The sequence below is a fragment of the Panthera pardus genome, unplaced genomic scaffold, assembly GCF_024362965.1.
Source record: "Panthera pardus isolate Hobbes unplaced genomic scaffold, ASM2436296v1 HiC_scaffold_27, whole genome shotgun sequence".
Lineage (NCBI taxonomy): Eukaryota > Metazoa > Chordata > Mammalia > Carnivora > Felidae > Panthera > Panthera pardus.
This window is the reverse complement of record NW_026526843.1, coordinates 93,899,063-93,918,373: the sequence shown is the minus strand read 5'-3', so window position 1 is coordinate 93,918,373 and position 19,311 is coordinate 93,899,063. Positions and strand designations below refer to the sequence as shown.

The window sequence follows — 19,311 nt, the reverse complement described above, 5'->3', positions numbered from 1 at the left end:
CTGCCCCTCTCCCATGTGCGCGCGTGTGCTCTCTGTCTCTCAGAATATAAAAATAAACATTAGAAAATAAAGAGGAAAAACTCAGGACAGAATCTGAATGTAAAAAAGAAAGTTGTAGGAGGTTTATGGAGAAAGAATCTTAGAAAATGAATTTTTATGTGTGGTTAGGACTGGCTCTAAGATAAGTTTAAATACATAAATGTGTTTTAATGTCAAAAGTACAATAGTGCAGAGTTTTTGTTTTCTTTTTGTTAAAAGTACAAAGTTTTTTTGAACTATCGATTTGCTTTCTAGGGACCAAGAGTAGATAGTGTCAAGATTAGCCGTTTTGGCATGAACATTATTTTAAATTAAAAGTAATGAAAACCCAGCAGATTCAGGAAAAGCTCTTTAGCTCTCTCTCAACTAGTTGCTTGTATCAGGAAGAAAAGTATTAACACAGATTCCTTTTTGCCTAAGAAACTTACCTGCAGAATAGGGAAACCTTTGTTTTCCATGCATCACCTTTCACCTTCTTGCTAATGGTCTTCTCCCCTTGGTATTCCTAGACCCCTACCCCTCTTCTTAGCTCATATAGGCATCGCATTGCCTGTCTTTGGAATTTCCATGTCTGTGTGGATTCCTTGTACATATGTACGCGATGGAATTGGATTTTCTCCTGTTAATCTGTCTTATGTCAATTTGATTCTTAGTCCAACTAGAGGGATGTTGAAAGGCAAAGTAAATTCTTCCTACCCAATATCTTCATAAGAAATTATAAATAAAAGTTTTTCTTTACCTTTTAAGTTATTTGTCTAAAAAACAATGATTCTATGTTTGCCAAAATAATTTTCTATATTTTTCAGGTCTTTGGTACTTAAGAAAACTGAATCTGAATGTTAAAAGAGCAAAATTTTGCTCACAACTATGTAACCTGTATTTGCCTTTGATATCTTTTATTGTCTCTTTGGTTAAATGGATAATGAAATGTTGGTTCATAATGATTTGTGATCCTATTCAATCAAATGTTCAAAATTTTTGATATTTTTTTCACATACTTCCCAAAATTAAATTATAAAATAAAGTCTTTTGACCACAATCTAACTGAAAGTTTCCAGTGGGCCACTGGAAGATTAAAAAAAAAAAAAAAATGTGGAGCACTTGGGTGGCTCAGTTGGTTAAGCGGACGACTTCGGCTCAGGTCATGATCTCACGGCTCAAAAGCCCCTGAGTTCAAGCCCCGCACTGGGTTCTGTGCTGACAGCTCAGAGCCTGGAGCCTGCTTCTGATTCTGTGTCTCCCTGTCTCTTTGCCACTCCCCTGCTTGAGGTCTGTCTGTATCTCTCTCAAAAATAAATAAGCATTTTAAAAAAATTAAAAATGTGAGAAATTAAACCAAGTAGGCTTATTGGGTATGTTAGATTACACAGGAAACATTGTCTAATAAGTGATTATATTTATGTAGATATGTTATTAAAGCCGTTTTTTGGGGGCTCCTGGGTGGCTCAGTTGGTTGAGCGTCCGACTTCAGCTCAGGTCATGATCTCATGGTTCATTTTGTGAGTTTGAGCCTCGCGTCGGGCTTGTTGCTGTCAGGGAGGAACCCACTTCAGATCCTCTGTCCCTGTCTCTCTCTGCCCTTCCCCTTCTCGTGCTTTCTCTCTCAAAAGTAAATAAAACATTAAAAAACCCCACAAATCTTCTAAGAATTATATGAAACTTCTAGCAATCTGATGTCTTGGTATATTATTATCTTGAAGTTATATGTGTCACAAAAATAACCAAATTTCCTTTTCAATTGCATTGCAAAGAACTCTAATCAGATCTTTAACCATGGCCATTTTTAAGTCTTTTATCATTTATAGACAGTTGTACTTGTACTTACATGCCTCTATAAAAGTTTCTTGCACATGTGCTTCATCTTTTGTGAGACCTAAGGAAAAAATTGAGTAAAGGCTTCTGATAACCTTAAGATCATAAAACTGAACTAGGTAAAAACTTTTGCAGGTAGTAGAAAAATTAGATTTAAGCAGAACCAGAAATAATAACATGGGACTGAATAAACTGAGGAAGATAATTATACTTTTTATGACTTTTTGTTTGAAACATTGCTGACTCTTTAAAAATGTTTTCTTTTTTCCAGATTTAAGAAAATGTTTTCTCTTAAGCTGACTTAGAGCAATTTGACAAAATATACCTTTTTGAACAAATTGAAACATTTATATTTTTCCCTACCCGAACCCTCCAGAATTCAGAAACTCTCAGTGAGTATTCTTATATTTTTATGGCAATATGTTTATTTGCATAAATTCAACATGGAACTTATTTATTTTATTTGGTTAAAATATATTTTGATATATATTTTTATTTTATTTTATGAAAATATATATTTTTAAAGTTTATTTATTTTGAGAGACACAGAGACAGGGTAAATGGGGGAGGGACAGAGACAGAGGGGGAGAGGGAGAGGAAAGGAGGGGGAGAGAGAGAGAGAGAGAAAGAGAATCCCAAGCAGGTTGTGCACTGTTAGCTGTAGAGCCCGATGCAGGGCTGAAACACAACAACTGTGAGATCATGACCTGAGCCAAAACCAAGAGTCAGATGTTCAACCCACTGAGCCACCCAGGCGTTGAAAGAATCTGTTCTCCTTGTAACAGGGAACAATTGGAAACACAGGTTATTTCACCAAGGCTTTGACTGGAATGTCTTATCTAAGAAAGACATGTATAGACTCAGATATGACCAGACAGCTTCTTTACTTTATGATATCTATGAAACCCCTTGGAAATCTTAGCCTGACACCTTGTTTACAAAATTCCCAGCAGCCTTACCCAGTGAGTAAAGAAAGACACTTCCTGGCAGGTGTGGGAAACTCAGGATACTTTGAGGACTTCCAAAAGAGAGGGATCTACCCAAATCCATAGGTATTGCAGGTGAAGTCTGATGGCAAATATTTAGCTTGGCTTTTGGCCTCGAGATTCCATTAAAAGTTCACTCTAGAGATTCCTTATGAAAAGTTCCAGCAACAAAGGTTTTAAAAAGCCTGTACGGTGAACCACTATTCTTACTGGACTTATGTAAATAATCAGGCCAATTTTTTGCAATTAGACTTATTTTGCAAACAATGTTAATTTGGCTGGCTTTGGTAAAAATGAGGGTGATTTGTAGAGAGAAAATATGTTTCAATAATATACCTTTGTAGATTTAAAACTATTTATTATAAAGTGGACTAGATCCTGATTTCTTCTAGTGTCCTCCAATGCCTGGCCAGAACTCTCCAAACTAACATTTTGGCTTTGTTCCCATTTTTCTGACTTAGAATCATTTGAGAACTAAAACTGCCTTTTTTCCTGAAGCCCTGCAAACTAAACATAAATGACTTGATATAAACTTCAGAGAAATTGCCACAATAGCTCATATATAGACAATCTTCGTGTTTATTGCTCAGAGGGCCATTCAGAAATCACCAGAGACATTTCAACTGCAAACTAGGAAGATCTGTGAGATTTCTACTACCTGTCCTCACTCTACTGAAGATGCTTTGAATCTGACATCTAGGCATCTTCTCAACTGGCTACCCTCAGAACCCAGAAAGTGGCTTAGCATTTGATCCAATCAGTAACCAGTATTTTTCTTTTGTTTCCACAGAAACACATCTTATTTAATACCTGATTACTTGAACCATGGGCCTACCTTTCAGAATATACCTGCATCACTGCCTCCTGAAATAAGTGTGACTAAATTGACTTATTTTCAGGAGTAAGAGATGGTTCAGTGAGATGAAACAACCTACCAGCTTAACTTCTAATGTGTGAAACTTCAGGTAAGTTTCAGAGTAAGAAACTGTAGGGTCTGAGGGCAGGCTGCCCATGACAGCCACTTTGGCCTGAACATTATTTTGAGCTGAAGGTAATTGAGACCTTAGGAGCTCAAGGGAAACTTTTGCCCCTCTCTTAGTGACGTAGAGGAATCTAAATGGAAGGTTTTTCTCAGAATAATGGTTATGAGCAGAGATAAATTTTATCTGAGTGATCCATCTATATATATGGCAGGAGAAACATGTATTTCTAAACATCTGCTCTACTTACCACCTGGTGAGGTGCATTCCTTCCCTTTGAAGTCCCAGACCCCTACCCCCATTCCTCAGTTCAGGATGATATTACGCCTCATTTTGCCGGATGTCTTTGGAATTTTTATGTCTGGGTGGGTTCCCCATATGTATGCTTTAAATTTGATTTTCTCGTGTTAATTTGTCTCTTGTCAATTTGATTTTTAGTCTAGCTGGGTGCACTTTGAAGGGGACAAGAATTCTTGGTCCTAGTCATGGCCATCCAAGTCATGCAGTTCTACTTTATTGGGCCTTAGTGTCATCACTTTATTCTCATTGGTGTGGCTTTTCATCATCTGGATGAAATTTTCATCATATGTAACTTTCGTGAATTTCATTATATACTACCCACTTTCAAATTATTTTTGAAACACATCAGTTGCTACACTTTTAACACTCCTGTGTTCAGAGAAGTTCTGTTTATTTTCTTTCAATAGCTTATTTCTTTGTTTCTTTTTTTTTGTTTGTTTTAAGAATGTGTACTTATTTATTGAGAGAGAGAGAGAGAGAGAGAGAAAGACAGTGAGTGGGGGAGGGGCAGAGAGCGAGAGGGAGAGAGAATCCCAAGCAGGCTCCATGTTGTCAGCGCAGAGCCCAACTCTGGGCTTGATCTCATGCACGGTGAGATCAATGAGTGAGCCAAGATCAAGAGTCAGAGGCTTAACCAACTGAGCCACCTCAATAGATCTTGTTTCTAAGTCGTTACTCTAAGCACTATAATAGGTTTTCCTGGTCTGCATTCAGACTCTTTTTTCTTTACTTTTTAAAAAAAAATTTTTTTTTTTAATATTTACTTATTTTTGAGAGAGAGAGAGAGAGAGTGCAAGCAGGGGAGGGGCAGATTGTGAGGGAGACACGGAATCCGAAGCAGGCTCCAGGCTCTGAGCTGTCAGCACCGAGGCCCACAAGGGGCCCAAACTCACAAACTGTGAGATCAGGACCTGAGCCGAAGTGGGAAGCTCAACCGACTGAGCCACCCGGGTGCTCCAGACTCTTTTTTCAAAAAAAAAGTTTCAAAGCCTTCCCCTAAGTGTTTTACAAGAGTCCCACAGTACCAATAGGATAAATAAGTTAAGCCTCACTATAATTAATGAGGAACTATACTGTTGGGGAGACTTGGAGGTTATGGAGAGCTATGCTAAATGTCCCCTGCAGAGTTGCCATTCTTCTCTGAGTTTAAGAGGAAAATATAACTGCTCTATATTGACTTCACATTTTGCCATGTGAACTAGAAATCAGAAGTCTTACTTCATACTTAGTGGAAACTCTAATGGTGGGTAGAGTTTCTGAACAGCAAGGAAAGGATAACAGTGAGGAAGTAAGGAGAATGATTCCTAGTAGAACTTTTTGATATTTACTTTGAGACCTGTTTAAAGGACAGTTGGATGAGAAAGGAAAAACAGTGGTTTTGAAGGATCAATAACTGGCCAGCAGATGGAAAGGCCAGTCCTCTCAGAGTGAAAATTATGTGCAGTGGCAAGGAAGAAATGAAAATAGCAAATATATATATATATATATATATATATATATATATATGCAATATGAGTATACAAATATATATATATATGTCTATATATCGTTATAAACATAACTATTTTTTGAATTTATTTTTGAGAGACAGAGAGAGAGTGTGAGTGGGGAAGGGGCAGAGAGAGGGGGAGACACAGAATGCAAAGAAGGCTCCAGGCTCTGAGCTGTCAGCACAGAGCCTGAGGCAGGGCTGGAACCCATGAATCAGGAGATCACTACCTGAGCCAAAGTTGGACGCTTAACTGAGCCACCCAGGAGCCCCTCAACATAAGTATTATATATATAATTACACAGTATATGGATATATCTGTAGAGCTTGACTCCAAATTAATAAAAGTCCGTAGAAAGCAGCTTGTTGTAAAGTGATAAGCAGATTTAAGGCAGGGAAATGCCACTGACCTACTATGTTTTGAAACCCTAAGACCATCACAGCAGATCAAGGATGAAGTTAATGATTGGGCAGTGTGAATCTAGGACTGTTGGGAGGGTGCTCATCTAGCTAGATAAGAGGTTTGATCTCAACCTTTTGAGCAGCCCCTTGGTTTCACAAATGAAGAAACTTAACACCTGGAGTAATTAACAAAACTTCTAAAGCTTCTATACTCAGTGTGTGGTCCCAGGACCTGCAGCAGCATTGGAATCACCTGGGACCTTGCTACAAATACAGAATCTTAGGCCCCGCCCCAGATCTACTGAAACAGAATCTGCATTTTAAACAAAAGATCTAGAGGCTTGCTATTACCTTTTGAGAAACGATAGCCTAAAGGCCAGTGAGCAGGGCACCTAGGGGGTCCTGACTCTGCTTCCATTGAATTCCTCTGTTAACTGTTAGTTTTGCTGCTTTAATTGACTTGGCGGGCACATCACTTCCTTTGCTCTTTAAGTTTAGTCTTAAGAGAGGTCCAGGAAAATTACCCCACCCTGCCAATGCTATCTTAAAATCCTGACAGGCCAGAACGAAGTGAGATTTGGGCTGTCACAGAAGGTTTTCCAGCTTCTCTGGTGACACTTGCGATCCCTGGGTTCTTTCCTTCCCCACGTACCTGCATTCTATAAGCCAACGCACAAAGTTTGGGCTGAGCCAATGAGGGTGGAGCTTGAGGCGAGCGTGCGGCGTCTGTCGGTTGCCTAGCGACGGCGTCCACACTAGCCCTCTGTAAATCAAGTCAGCTACTGTTCGCCGGCTACCTACAAGGCCGCCATGGAGACTGAGAGGGGCTCCTTCATCTCCCGGGACGTGGAGACCCCAAAGAAGGAGGTGCAGCTGCGGGTGACCCCTTCGGAGGTGAAGTTCCTGGACACGCTGGCCGGGAGGGTGTACCGCCTGCCGGTTACCGTACACAACCTCGGCCGTTGCAACCAGAAAATCCGGTTTCAGGAACCACTCAAGCCACAGGTAACACCCTCGGGGGTGCAGGAGCAGGACCTCCCGAGCGTCAGGGCTCTGAGACCGCCTCCCCACCTGGGCGCCTGCTTTGTCCCGGAGAGTAGACGCCGGCTTCTGCGGGAGTGGGGGGCGGGGGGGGGGGGGGGGCAGGATTGAGCTTCCCAGGGAGCGGCCATTTAGGTCTCAGTGCATACGCGTGCTGGCCGTTTTGTTTTGTTTTTTTGTTTTTACTTTTTGTTTGGTTACGGAGACACAGTGGGGAAAAGTTGATCTAGAACCTTCCAACTTCTTCATCTTGGGTTTGGAAAGAAGGGAAAGGGGGTTCCATGTCTGTCTCCTAACCCCAGAATTTGTGCTTGTATACTGTAGAATTACATCAACAAAATTCTCTAAAGTACCCTTTAGTCATAAAGTGCCTGATTACTCTAGATGCAGTAGGATAGTGGAAAGGTTTATTATTTCATGTTCCAACAAACATTTGTTGAGCACCTACTGTATAATAGGCTGTAGGTGTGAGGAATCTAAAATGAACACAACCCTACCCTTACAGGACTTAGAAACTGGGGGAGTCAGTAAAGATCATGAGTAAAATTAATGTTCCGAGAGGCCGTCTCCATCTTCTGACTTAGAAGTTGAAAGAATTCTTTTTTTAAATTAAAACATTTTTTAATGTTTATTATTTTTGAGACAGGGAGAGAGAAACAGAGTGTGAGCGGGGAAGGGGCAGAGAGAGAGGGAGACAGAATCTGAAGCAGCCTCCAGGCTCCGAGCTGTCAGCACAGAGTCCTAGGTGGGGGCTCGAACTTGCCAACTGCGAAATCATGACCTGAGCCGAAGTCGGATGCTTAACCAGCTGAACCTTCCAGGCCCCCAAAGTTGACAGAATTCTATTTCAATCTCGCTGTTATTTTAGATCATGTGTGTGAGAGGATGAATATTAGTTTGCTGTCAGGGAGACTTTTGATATAGGAAAGGTGATAAGAATTTTTGATATGTAAGTGATAAATAGCCTTATTAGTATTTTTTTTTTTTTTTTGTGGGACATTCTTAACGATAAGTAGTATTGAATGCACCTGGATTTCTAGGTACAGAAATGGAAAGGTATCTACGATTTTTTTTGTTGTTAAAATTACATGTATTTGTATATACATAGAAAAATGTACGGTAGCGAGTAGAAGGATAATGAGAAAAAGGACTTTCATGTTCTACTTTTTACACTTAAAAAAAATTGTACTATTTACCTACACTAAAGTGCACAAATCTCGAAAGTAAAGCTTGATGAATTTTTATGTGTTTATACACCCATGTAGCCACCATTTGGGTCAAATCGTAGAATTTCCCTTTCCAGCATTCTAGAAGGTTCCTTGCAGTACCTGGAGTCATCACCCCATGGAGGTGACCACTGTAGTGATTTCTAACACCACAGATTAGTTTTGCTTGTTTTTGAGTTTCATATAAATGGAATCCTGCTTTGTCCATTTTTATATTTGAATGTTTTAACAATAGTAACATGTATTTTGTAATAAAATGGAATATCGTGAGAGGCTATTAACTCTTTTTTAAATCAAAAATGACCTGATTACTCCAAATACTGTAAAATAAGGGAAAAATTTTATAATTTCACTACCTCACTACATATTTATTGAGCAATTGAATGTATACCTGAAAATACTTTTCTTCTAAAATTCAGGCTGGCAGTAAATCCCAGATGTGGGCAAACACTATTTTATGGATGTCCAGGAGACACTTATATGGGTGGTTTTTGTGCAGTCAGGAGATAAATGATATAATTCATTTTAGTTTGTATCAAGAGTTAAGAAGGAAAACTATTTAGACCACAAATCTGGACACAAGAGAATGGCCAGGTAAGCTTACCAGTTAGAGGCCAAAGCCGTGAGCCCAGTATTAGTGTGAACTTCTCTTTGTTGCAAGACCGTGGTGTGCTCTCCTGATCCTTCATAGATATAAAGGGAATTAGGAAGAAGATAGATTAGAAAAAAATGTATTAACTATCTTGGAGAAAAGAAAAAGTGCTGTATAAAGAAGATTGTCATCATCACCATTTATAATTACTTACAAAATGATGCTTCTAACATACAGTAGTACTGGTTTGCAACCCTGGCTCAAGAGACTGCATTATCTTTGTGTTGATGACCTATTATGAACCATATGTAGTACTATATGCCATCTACTGTGGGTTGCTGGTAGAAAATGAAGAAGACACAGTCCTTATCTTTAGTGTTTTGTTAACTTGTGTGGCTTCTGCATCAGTCAGGCCAGTCTTACTTGGAATTGTCCCCTTTTACCTCCATGGCTCAGACTCCCTTTTCTTTTGACCCGTGTTTTTCATTCCCACTTCCTGCAAGAATCACCTGTTTCCAAATCCCACCCATCTTTAAGGGTCAAATTGAGTTCTCTTTTTCTCTGTAAGTCTTATCATATTATCTCCAAATTATTTCTTCCCTGCTGGATACCAGTTATCAGGCATTGATTATAGTTTGGACTTGTGTCCTGATGACTCCTAGTAAATGTTAGTTTTACCGTCCATCAGCTCCTGAGTAAGGGTGGTGCCTTATACACCTTTGTATACCATTCACAGGGCTCAGCAACTTGTAGTTTGACCAAAAGCACACGCTACTGAAGCCATGGTTTCCTTTCTCCAAGATACAGCTTCTTTAAAGGAAGATAGTCACATCTGATACATGCACTTGTAACACCCAAAGGCTTATGCAGGGAAAAATCTATCCCTTGTTTTCTTACTGTTCTGTAATTGCAGGGGGATTCAGAGTTGAACTGTGATAGTTTTGAGGTATCAGAAGTTTGCTGGAAGTATGAAGCTTTCAGACCACTGGTATCAACAAATCACTCCACTGCTCTGTGCCCTTCATTGCTGGAAAGTACTGCTTAGATTTAGCCTGGCATGAAAAGCCCTGAATAATTAATTTCAACATGACCTCCATCGTTACGGATTGAGCTCTTTGCCCAGCGAGGCTAGCTTATTAGTTGCCTGCTGAAGGACTGTTCTGCTTATTCTTTTCTTGGCTTATGTCCGAGATATTCCTTCCCCATAGGGAGCACCTTACTTGCTTGTTCTCCACCTTTTACATCCATTCTTTAAGCTTAGGCCAAGTACACTCCTTTCTAGCCCAATGGTAATCATGCTTTCTCATGGACTTTTGTGATACCTATGTCTCCAGTACTCATAAGACAATTAGTTCTTGGCTTGTATTATTTAACTTTCTAGGGGTGTATAGTCTGCTTCCTTGAAGAGATTATGTACTCAGGAGAGGGACTTTTTCCACTTATGGGGAAGGATCTTATGTTTCAGAGTCACATAGATGTGTGATTTGAATCCTCACTGTTAGAGTGAACTTAGACGTTAATTATGCTCTCCAAGTCCCAGTTTACTCATCTATATTCTGGGAGCCTTAACATCAGCCTTATAGGACTGTAGAACTGTCTTATGTGAGATAAGAGATGTAGAATGCTTGAAGTATTGTGGGTCTCCAACACATAGTAATTCTCTCCTTCACTTTCTCCCTTCATATTTGTCCTGGAGTCTAGCAAATGTTTTACAAGAATGAAAGTGGTTTTTCTTCCCCTCGTATCCTATTCCTTTTTTATATTTGCTCCAAGTTCTGAATTCTAAGTCCCCATACAAAAAGTATATAAAATGATAAATGTATGTGTTTAAGATTATTAGATTATCTATTATTTAATAATAGATAATTATTAAATTATTAGATTGCTCTCCCTTTGTTCTGTATTGAAGTACCTCATACTTCTAAATGAGCATGTGAGCATTTACATGTTTCTCAACTGACTACATTGTCAGTTTTAGTCCATGTACTGTTAAAAGCATACCTGGAGGGGTGCCTGGGTTGCTCAATAGGCGTCTGACTTTGTCTCAGGTCATGATCTCACTGTTCGTGGGTTCAAGACCCGTGTCAGGTTCTGTGCTGATAGCTCAGAGCCTGGAGCCTGCTTTGGATTCTTTGTCTTCCTCTCTCTCTGCCCTTCCCCTGTTAGCATCTGTTTCTCTCAAAAATAAACATTAAAAAAAAAGCGTATCTGGAGGGTCTAGAATCTGATATATATATATATATGTGTGTGTGTGTATATACACACACACAGTCATTAAGTGTTTGCCTTCAGGGAAGGAATATTGCCTATATCTTGATACAGCTCTTGAACTAATGGACACTTCTTGCTACCGTAGCTCACATTATTTCCTTATTAGGAGTTACGATGTATAATTTGATTTTTTTTTTCTCCCCATGAAGTTCAAACTGATTTTGACCAATCTGGATAAAGCACTTGCTTCTGGACTTCAGATGACAGCTATGGTGGAATACCATCCTGATAAGGATGAAGACACTTATGACCAACTACTTATTTCAATAGGAAATAAAATAATAGAGATCCCTCTACTTGGGTACGTATTCTCCATATTTCGTGCTGACATTTTCAGCACTCTTCGCATAAAAATAAGGGTCAAAGTAATATAATATTCTGTATTTTCTCTGGCTAAGATTTCTTTTTGTATCTATAGTGTCCTTATAGCTGAACTTAATGGTCAGATTTTTAGCAAACGGGTATTCAAAAAATGGAAGGCTGGTTTTCTGGTATTTTTAATTAAAATAAAAACGTTCAACAATTGCATGTATTCCCTCTTTTTCCCTTGACTTACATCTTGTTTTATTTTGACCGTGTTTTTTTTTTATACCTTTTGAGAGTAAAATTTTTTTTTTAATTTTTTTTTTTTAACGTTTATTTATTTTTGAGACAGAGAGAGACAGAGCATGAACGGGGGAGGGTCAGAGAGAGGGAGACACAGAATCGGAAACAGGCTCCAGGCTCTGAGCTGTCAGCACAGAGCCCGACGCGGGGCTCGAACTCACAGACCGCGAGATCATGACCTGAGCCGAAGTCGGCTGCTTAACCGACTGAGCCACCCAGGCGCCCCAAGAGTAAAATTTTTTTTTTATATTTTATTTATTATTATAATTTTTAAAAATTTACATCTAAGTAGATTAACGTATGGTATACTAATGATTTCAGGAACAGAATTTAGTGATTCATCACTTGTGTATAATTTCCAGTGCTCCTCCCAATAGGTCTCCTTAATGCCCCGTGCCCATTTAGCCCATCCCCCCACCCAAAACCCCTCCAGCAGCCCTCAGTTTGTCCTCTGTATTTAAGAGTTAACTTATAATTTTTTTAATGTTTATTTATTTTTGAGAGAGAGATTGAGAGAGAGACAGAGCACAAGCAGGGGAGGGCAGAGAGAGAGGGAGACACAGAATCCAAAGCAGGCTCCAGGCTCTGGGCTGTCGGCACAGAGCCTGATGCTGGGCTCGAACGCACAAACTGTGAGATCATGACCTCAGCCCAAGTCGGATGCTTAATCTACTGAGCCACCCAGGCACCCCTTTATACTTTAAAGTATTTTTTAATTGATAGACATGCATGTGTGGATCCTCCTTTTCCTTAGCAAAATGTGCTTCCATAGATGTCATTCTTTTGTCTCTATTTGTCTAACATCTGTAGAATTAATATTGGAATGTTAATATAAATACTGGCATTAGATATGTCTTTTTATAAGTTCCCTTGTGTGTTTTTTTATTTTCATAAACCAAATTTAGATCTGTAGTTATTTTAGTTCTCCATGTTGTTGAGAAGTTCTGATTTAGCAAAACATTGCATTCTGTATAGAAATCAGTTAACACATTGTCAGGAAAGGAATGTTATTAGCCTATTAAAAATACTTACTTTACATTTTATAATTTATTTTAGGTAAGGCCATTTTTGGCCCATTCTGCACGTTGATGTAACTATGAGTTGCAGTGAGATTTGCTTGCTTGTACTATATAGGGAGAAAAGAGTTGAAGATGCTTCTGCCTTTGAAAACAGGAATTTTGTCCTCGTAATGTATGCTCTCTCTCATCTGAGTTTGGCTGCTCATCACAGCTACAGCATAAGGAAAACACTGTCCCCTTAAACTATGATGGAAAGGGCTGAAGGAGGATGGGCGTGTGTGTATCTGTGTGTGTGTGTGTGTGTGTGTGTGTGTATGTGTTAAGTTTTTAAGTTTTTAAGTTCTATACAATTCTATTACCTGTATAGGTTTTTATATCCACCACCACAGTCCAGATATTCAGCACTGGTAATACGACAAGGATTTCTCCTGTTACTTTTTTAAAAAAAAAATGTTTATTTATTTATTTTTTGAGAGTGATAGGGTGGGAAGAGGCAGAGAGAGAGGAAGAGAGAATCCCAAGCAGGCTCTGCACTGTCAGCACAGAGCCTGATGTGGGGCTCCATCCCACTAACTGTGAGATCATGACCTGAACCAAAATCAAGAGTCGGTTGCTTAACCTACTGGGCCACTCAGGCGCCCATCTCCTGTTACTTTTTTATACCCATACCCACCTCCCTTCTGCTTCACACCTACAATCCCTGAACTGTTCAAACCAGTAATCTGTCTTCCATTTCTAAAATTTTGTTATGTCATGTCTTCCATGGTATGTGTATACCACAGTTTGTTTAACCTTTGGCCTGATGAAGGATATCAGGCAGATGCCATGATACATTACAAATACAGCTGCTATGAACATTCTTTGCTTGTCTCTTGCACCATTTCTAGAGTTTATAGTTGCATTTAGTGGGGACGAATATGGAAAAATAGATTTATGAAATCTTGTCTGGAAACCAGAAGTTTGGATTCTCTGCCCTTTCAGAAGTACTTTAGCAGAAATGATATAATCAGTGATTGTGAGCACTTGTTTTTTTCATCCCTCTTGCACATTTAAAAATGGCTGAGAGTTTTAGTCATGAGCTTGAATAGTTGCAAAGATGTAATCACTTACACATAACAAATATTACTATAAGATAATTACATGCTTCTTTCAAATGTATCCAGTAGAGTGGAAATACCATAGTAATTTAACAGTTGAAAGATTTACCTCATCTTTTTTTCCCCCTCAGATTTGTATTTTCATTCCATTTCTAACTATAGCATCATATCCTAATGTATTATTTGTTCAGTATGTTTACAAATATGTATATAAGTAGATTTACTCCAATCATAAATCCATACATGTTTTTAGAATTTCTTATGAATTATATTACTATAAATTTATTTTAACTCCATATATAAATTACCAAGTTTGGTACTTAATTTTTTTCCTTTTTTAAAATTGAGATATAATTGATAAAGAACTTTGTGTAAGTTTAAGCTGTACACAGTGTTGATTTGGTGCATTTATACATTGCAATGTGATTACTGGTGTGGTGTTAGCTAACACCTCCATCAGATCACATAATTATCATTTCATTTTGTTGTGAGAACATTTAAGATATCGTCTCTTAGCAGCTTTCAAATACATAATGCAGTGTTGTTAACTCTAATCACAAGGCTGGGCATGAGATCTTCAGAACCAATTCATCTTCTAAGTGCATATTTTGACCAACCACTTACCAATTTTCCCACCCCCCAGCTCCTGGTAACTACCATTCTCCTGTTTGTTAACATAAACTGTCTGTAACATAAAAAGAAAAATGTTATTGCAAATACTTTTCTTAATCAGCTGGAAGAGAAACCAATAGGAAAGCCAGAAAAACTGTTACGTATTATATTACTCTATTACCAAGCCCTTACTACTAAGGTAACCCATATATATGTGTGCATACATATGTGTGTATAATTTATATATATATATATATATATATATATATATATATATAAAATGTATATATGTGTATGTGTACGTATGTGTGTGCGTGTGTGAGTAGGCTTAAATTTTATTTTTTTAAATGTTTGTTTATTGTTGAGAGAGAGCAAGTGTGCACGAGAGCAGGGGAGGGGCAGAGAGAGAGCAGGACAGAGGATCTGAGGCAGACTCTGTGCTGACAGCAGAGAGCCCAATGCAGGGCTCAAACTCAGTGAGCCCTGAGATCTACCTGAGCCGAAGTTGGACACTTAACCGACTAAGCCACCCAGGTGCCCCAAGAAATTATTATTTAAAAAAAATTTTTAAACGTTTATTTATTTTTGAAAGACAGAGACAGAGCACAAGCAGGGGAGGGGCAGAGAGAGGGAGTCACAGGATCCAAAGCAGGCTCCAGGCTCTGAGCTGTCAGCACAGCTGACACCACCCAGACTGAGCCACCCAGCCACCCCCTTCTAAGAAATTATTATTATTATTATTTTTTAACTTTAAAGAAATTTTTATTACACAAAGGTTGTCACATAATTGGATATTTCTCTACTTTGTACACAATTACTCTTACTCTCCACAGAAAGGCTGCTTCTTAACTTTTCATCTGGTGATGGCAAGCACTAAAATCCTTATTTTAACAGAATAGTAGTAAAAATGCCTCAGTATTTAAGTTGAAAGCCGTACATTGGTACATGGCTCTTGCATTCAGTTATCAGGAATGTACAAATGTCTTTTTATTCACAAATACAAAATAAATTATCTGTAGGCATGGACAATGACAGCAGTAAACCATTATATGTTGTCAACTGAACCCAGTAACTGATGGTTATAGTGATTTTCTTAAACATCAGCTAGGCTTTTCTTCATTCATTTCCTTCAACTGACTTCTCTGAAGTTATTCTTGAGGAGCACTGCCTTGAGCTTCCTCTCACAGTTCATTAACAATGGTAAAGCGCTATTCTAGGAATTAGAACATTGCCACCTCCCATACCACCTCCCATTCCACCCATTCCAGGGTCCTTCTCTTCCTTAGGAATTTTGGTGACTACAACTTCTGCTGTAGTTAACAGAGAGGCCACGCCAGCAGCATCCAATAAAGCAATTCTTATGACCTTAGTTGGATCAATGATTCCCTTTTCTACCATATTCACAAAATCTCCAAGCATAGCATCATAACCAACTTCTGAGGAACTCAGCATAATTTCCTCAACTATCAGTGATCCTTCAACACCTGCATTCTTAGCAATGGTCATTGCAGGAATTTTGAGTGTTCTCTTAATGATTTATATACCAATTTTTTCATCTTCATTAGTTGGAGTTATTGAATCCAAGGCTGGAATGCACCGAAGCAGAGCACAACCCCCTCCCAGAACAATGCCTTTTTCAACAGCAGCTCGGGTAGCAATGAGGACATCTGTAACTCTTTCTTTTCATTCACTTCAACATCACTTGTGCCACCAACCTTCAGCACAGCTACTCCATCTGAGAGTTTTGCCAGATGTTCATTCAGTTTTTTCTTTTCATATTCACTAGTTGTGATATCTAACTGTTCAGTAATTTCTTGGATACTTTTTCAGTGGAAATCAGGAGAGGTGTGATGTTAGCTGTTGATGCTGTAATTGCTGAACTTAAGCAGTCTAAACCTGTGACAACCCCTGGAGAAATTGCTCAGGTTGCTACCATTTCTACAAATGGAGACAAAGAAATTGGCAACATCATTTCTGATACAGTGAAAAAGGTTGGAGGAAAAGGTGTTATCACAGTAAAGGATGGAAAAACACTAAATGATGAATTAAAAATTATTGAAGGCATGAAGTTTGATCGAGGTTATATTTCTCCATACTTTATTAATACATCAAAAGGGCAGAAATGTGAATTCCAAGATGCCTATGTTCTGTTGAGTGAAACGAAAATTTCTAGTGTCTGGTCCATTGTACCTGTTCTTGAAATTGCCAATGCTCACCCTAAACCCTTGGTCATAATTGCTGAAGATGTTGGTGGAGAAACTCTGAGTACACTTGTTTTGAATAGGCTAAAAGTTGGTCTTCAGGTTGTAGCCGTCAAAGCTCCAGGTTTTGGTGACAATAGAAAGAACCAGCTTAAAGATAGGGCTATTGCTACTGGTGGTGCAGTGTTCGGAGAAGAATGGTTGACTCTGAATCTTGAAGATGTTCAGCCTCAGGACTTAGGAAAAGTTGGAGAGGTCATTGTGACTAAAGATGATACCATGCTCTTAAAAGGAAAAGGTGACAAGTCTCAAATTGAAAAACGTATCCAAGAAATTATTTTTAAGATACGTTTCTGAACCCAGCTAGAGAAATAGTTTGAACGAATGTTCGCCTTCATATCTTATATTGTTTGTGTAATGAGTGCCTCTTTTAGATCCTTTAAACTCTGTTAATGCAATTACGTACAATGAGGTCATTGATCTTCCCTTTTCCTGTTACAAAATTACAACGTCTTCATGAGAAGAACATGGGTATTCCTTAAAGAAGCAGCATATACAGGATAGTCCTGGCTGATCTCTGGAATGTCTCTATATATCCAATAATACACAAACACTCCCATTTAAACATATCTCAGAAAGAAGGCCCAGACCACCAGTGCATAAAGCAGTATTTGTGAATGTTTTATTCAGGTATTCTTACTTATGTCTTTGTGCATGTGTCTGTATGTATTTATATTTTGGAAGTTATATCCTATATGGAGTAAATTACTTAATTCATGTGTCTGGTACATAACCTAAGGACTCAGTAGAGATCAGTTATTACTATATTTATCATTGGCACTGTTATCATTGTTAGGTTCGTAAGGGTAATGCACTTAAAATCTAACAAAATCAAGGCTAAGTTCACCACTGTTATATACAAATAATTTCTCAGATAAATCATTGAGGCTTTGGAAGTGTTTGGCTTTTCATCTATAACATAGGAGCCATAATAATATTTGTTTCCTTTTAATGAAGTTTTTAGTATCAAACAAGATAATATACTTGTTAATAAATTATAAATTTTCCATATATAAAATATATGTATCTTTGTGAGATGTGCATATAGAATTACAGTGGATTTTTAAAATGTGTAGGAAACTTGTGTTATAGATATGCTACAGTGAGCCCTTTTAGTTAGAGACACAGGTGAAAAATCTATTGTATCTTTTTGTGCTTAGATCTTCTTTTAGTCCCCAAATGATATTTTATAGCATAACACCTTCTTTTATTTCATCAGATTTGGCATCATCTGAACTATTTTACTTTGTAAAGATCAATTCCCCCCCTTTCTGAGGAGGGGCCAAAGAATGTATTATAGGCTTAGGTGGAGATTCCAAAAATGTTTTGAGTGGCAAAAAATATTGAGATATGTGGGTAGCCTTTCAAGGTGAGTACTTAAGAGGGTGTACTATGTCCTTAGATGCATAAAGTCTGATCTCTTTGTTAAAAATGTATCTCATTATCTTGTTTTCATGTCTTTATTTCAGTTCCTTTTACTGACAAATATGCCATCAACAGACTTTTAAGGAAATGTAAATGTCTTACAAGGACTTACTATAAAAGTGTCTATATATGTCCCCCTGTAGATTTAAGTATGAAGTTATAATTGTTAATTATGTTGTCCTCTTTTCTCCTCTCCTAGGTTGATTCCAGCCTGTCAATTGGAAATTGAGTCAGAAGTTAATTTTGGCACATTGGTTGCCAATAGCAAAGTATATTGTAAAGAGATTAATATCATTAATCATGGCAGAGCTCCAGGTAAATACTTTCTGTCATATAAATTAATTTATATATATGTGTATATATATATAATTTAATGTTATATAAATTAATTTATAAGTTGGTATTATTTGAAATGTATACTTTGTGTAATTAATGGATACTCGTATTCATTCCTTCTCCCCGTAAGGTGTCTATCATTTGAAATAGCTCAAAACTGAAGGCCCTTAAACAGGATTACTATAAATGATAGATAATAATTCAGGAAAGATGAATCCATCTCCCTATGATTCTGATTAACAGCCTGACTCCCAGGTGACTGGTGATCTCCCTGTGGACAGAAGGCAGGGTGGTGTTAAGGGCGTGACATAGTCCTTAGAGTGAGCCATCCAGGGATAGAATCAGGGCACAATGCATTACTAGCTGTGTCATCTGGGGCAAGTATCTTTTAGGACATTGAACTTGATATTTCTCATTTATAAACTGTGGTTAATAAAATGAACTATGGTTAATTATGTATGTACCTAAGGTTTTAGTGTGGCACTTGACTTATCATATGCACTCAATACCTATTTGTTTTTTTTCTCTTTCGTATTCAACTTTGAATTCACATGATGGTCCCTAGAAGGCTCTTACTAACTTTTTGTTCAGAGAGTAGATGCTTTTCTCTTCTCTAGATGGGATTATTTCTCGAGATTTTTACTGTGACCTAAGAGTTTCCATAAAGGCTTGTGTGTCTGTATGTGTGTGTGTTCATGCACACTATTCATTGATGGTATAGAGTAGGTATAAAATCACTTACCCTTCATTGTCCTCATTAGATACTAAGGATCTGGGGTGGCAAGGCTTCCATTGCTGACATGAGGACCAGGTCCAC

The 19,311-nt window shown here is 38.1% G+C and overlaps 1 protein-coding gene across 1 annotated transcript in view; it reads left to right on the top strand.

The window, feature by feature from the left end:
- Positions 1-6,760: 6,760 nt before the first annotated feature.
- CFAP47 (cilia and flagella associated protein 47) overlaps positions 6,761-19,311 on the top strand; it is a 546,469-nt gene continuing 533,918 nt past the window's right edge. Inside the window, exons 1-3 of the mRNA XM_053891727.1 lie at positions 6,761-7,013; positions 11,288-11,439; positions 18,358-18,473. Of these exons, the coding sequence (XP_053747702.1) occupies positions 6,819-7,013; positions 11,288-11,439; positions 18,358-18,473 (463 nt within the window). The 5' untranslated portion in view covers positions 6,761-6,818. The remainder of the gene's footprint in view (positions 7,014-11,287; positions 11,440-18,357; positions 18,474-19,311) is intronic.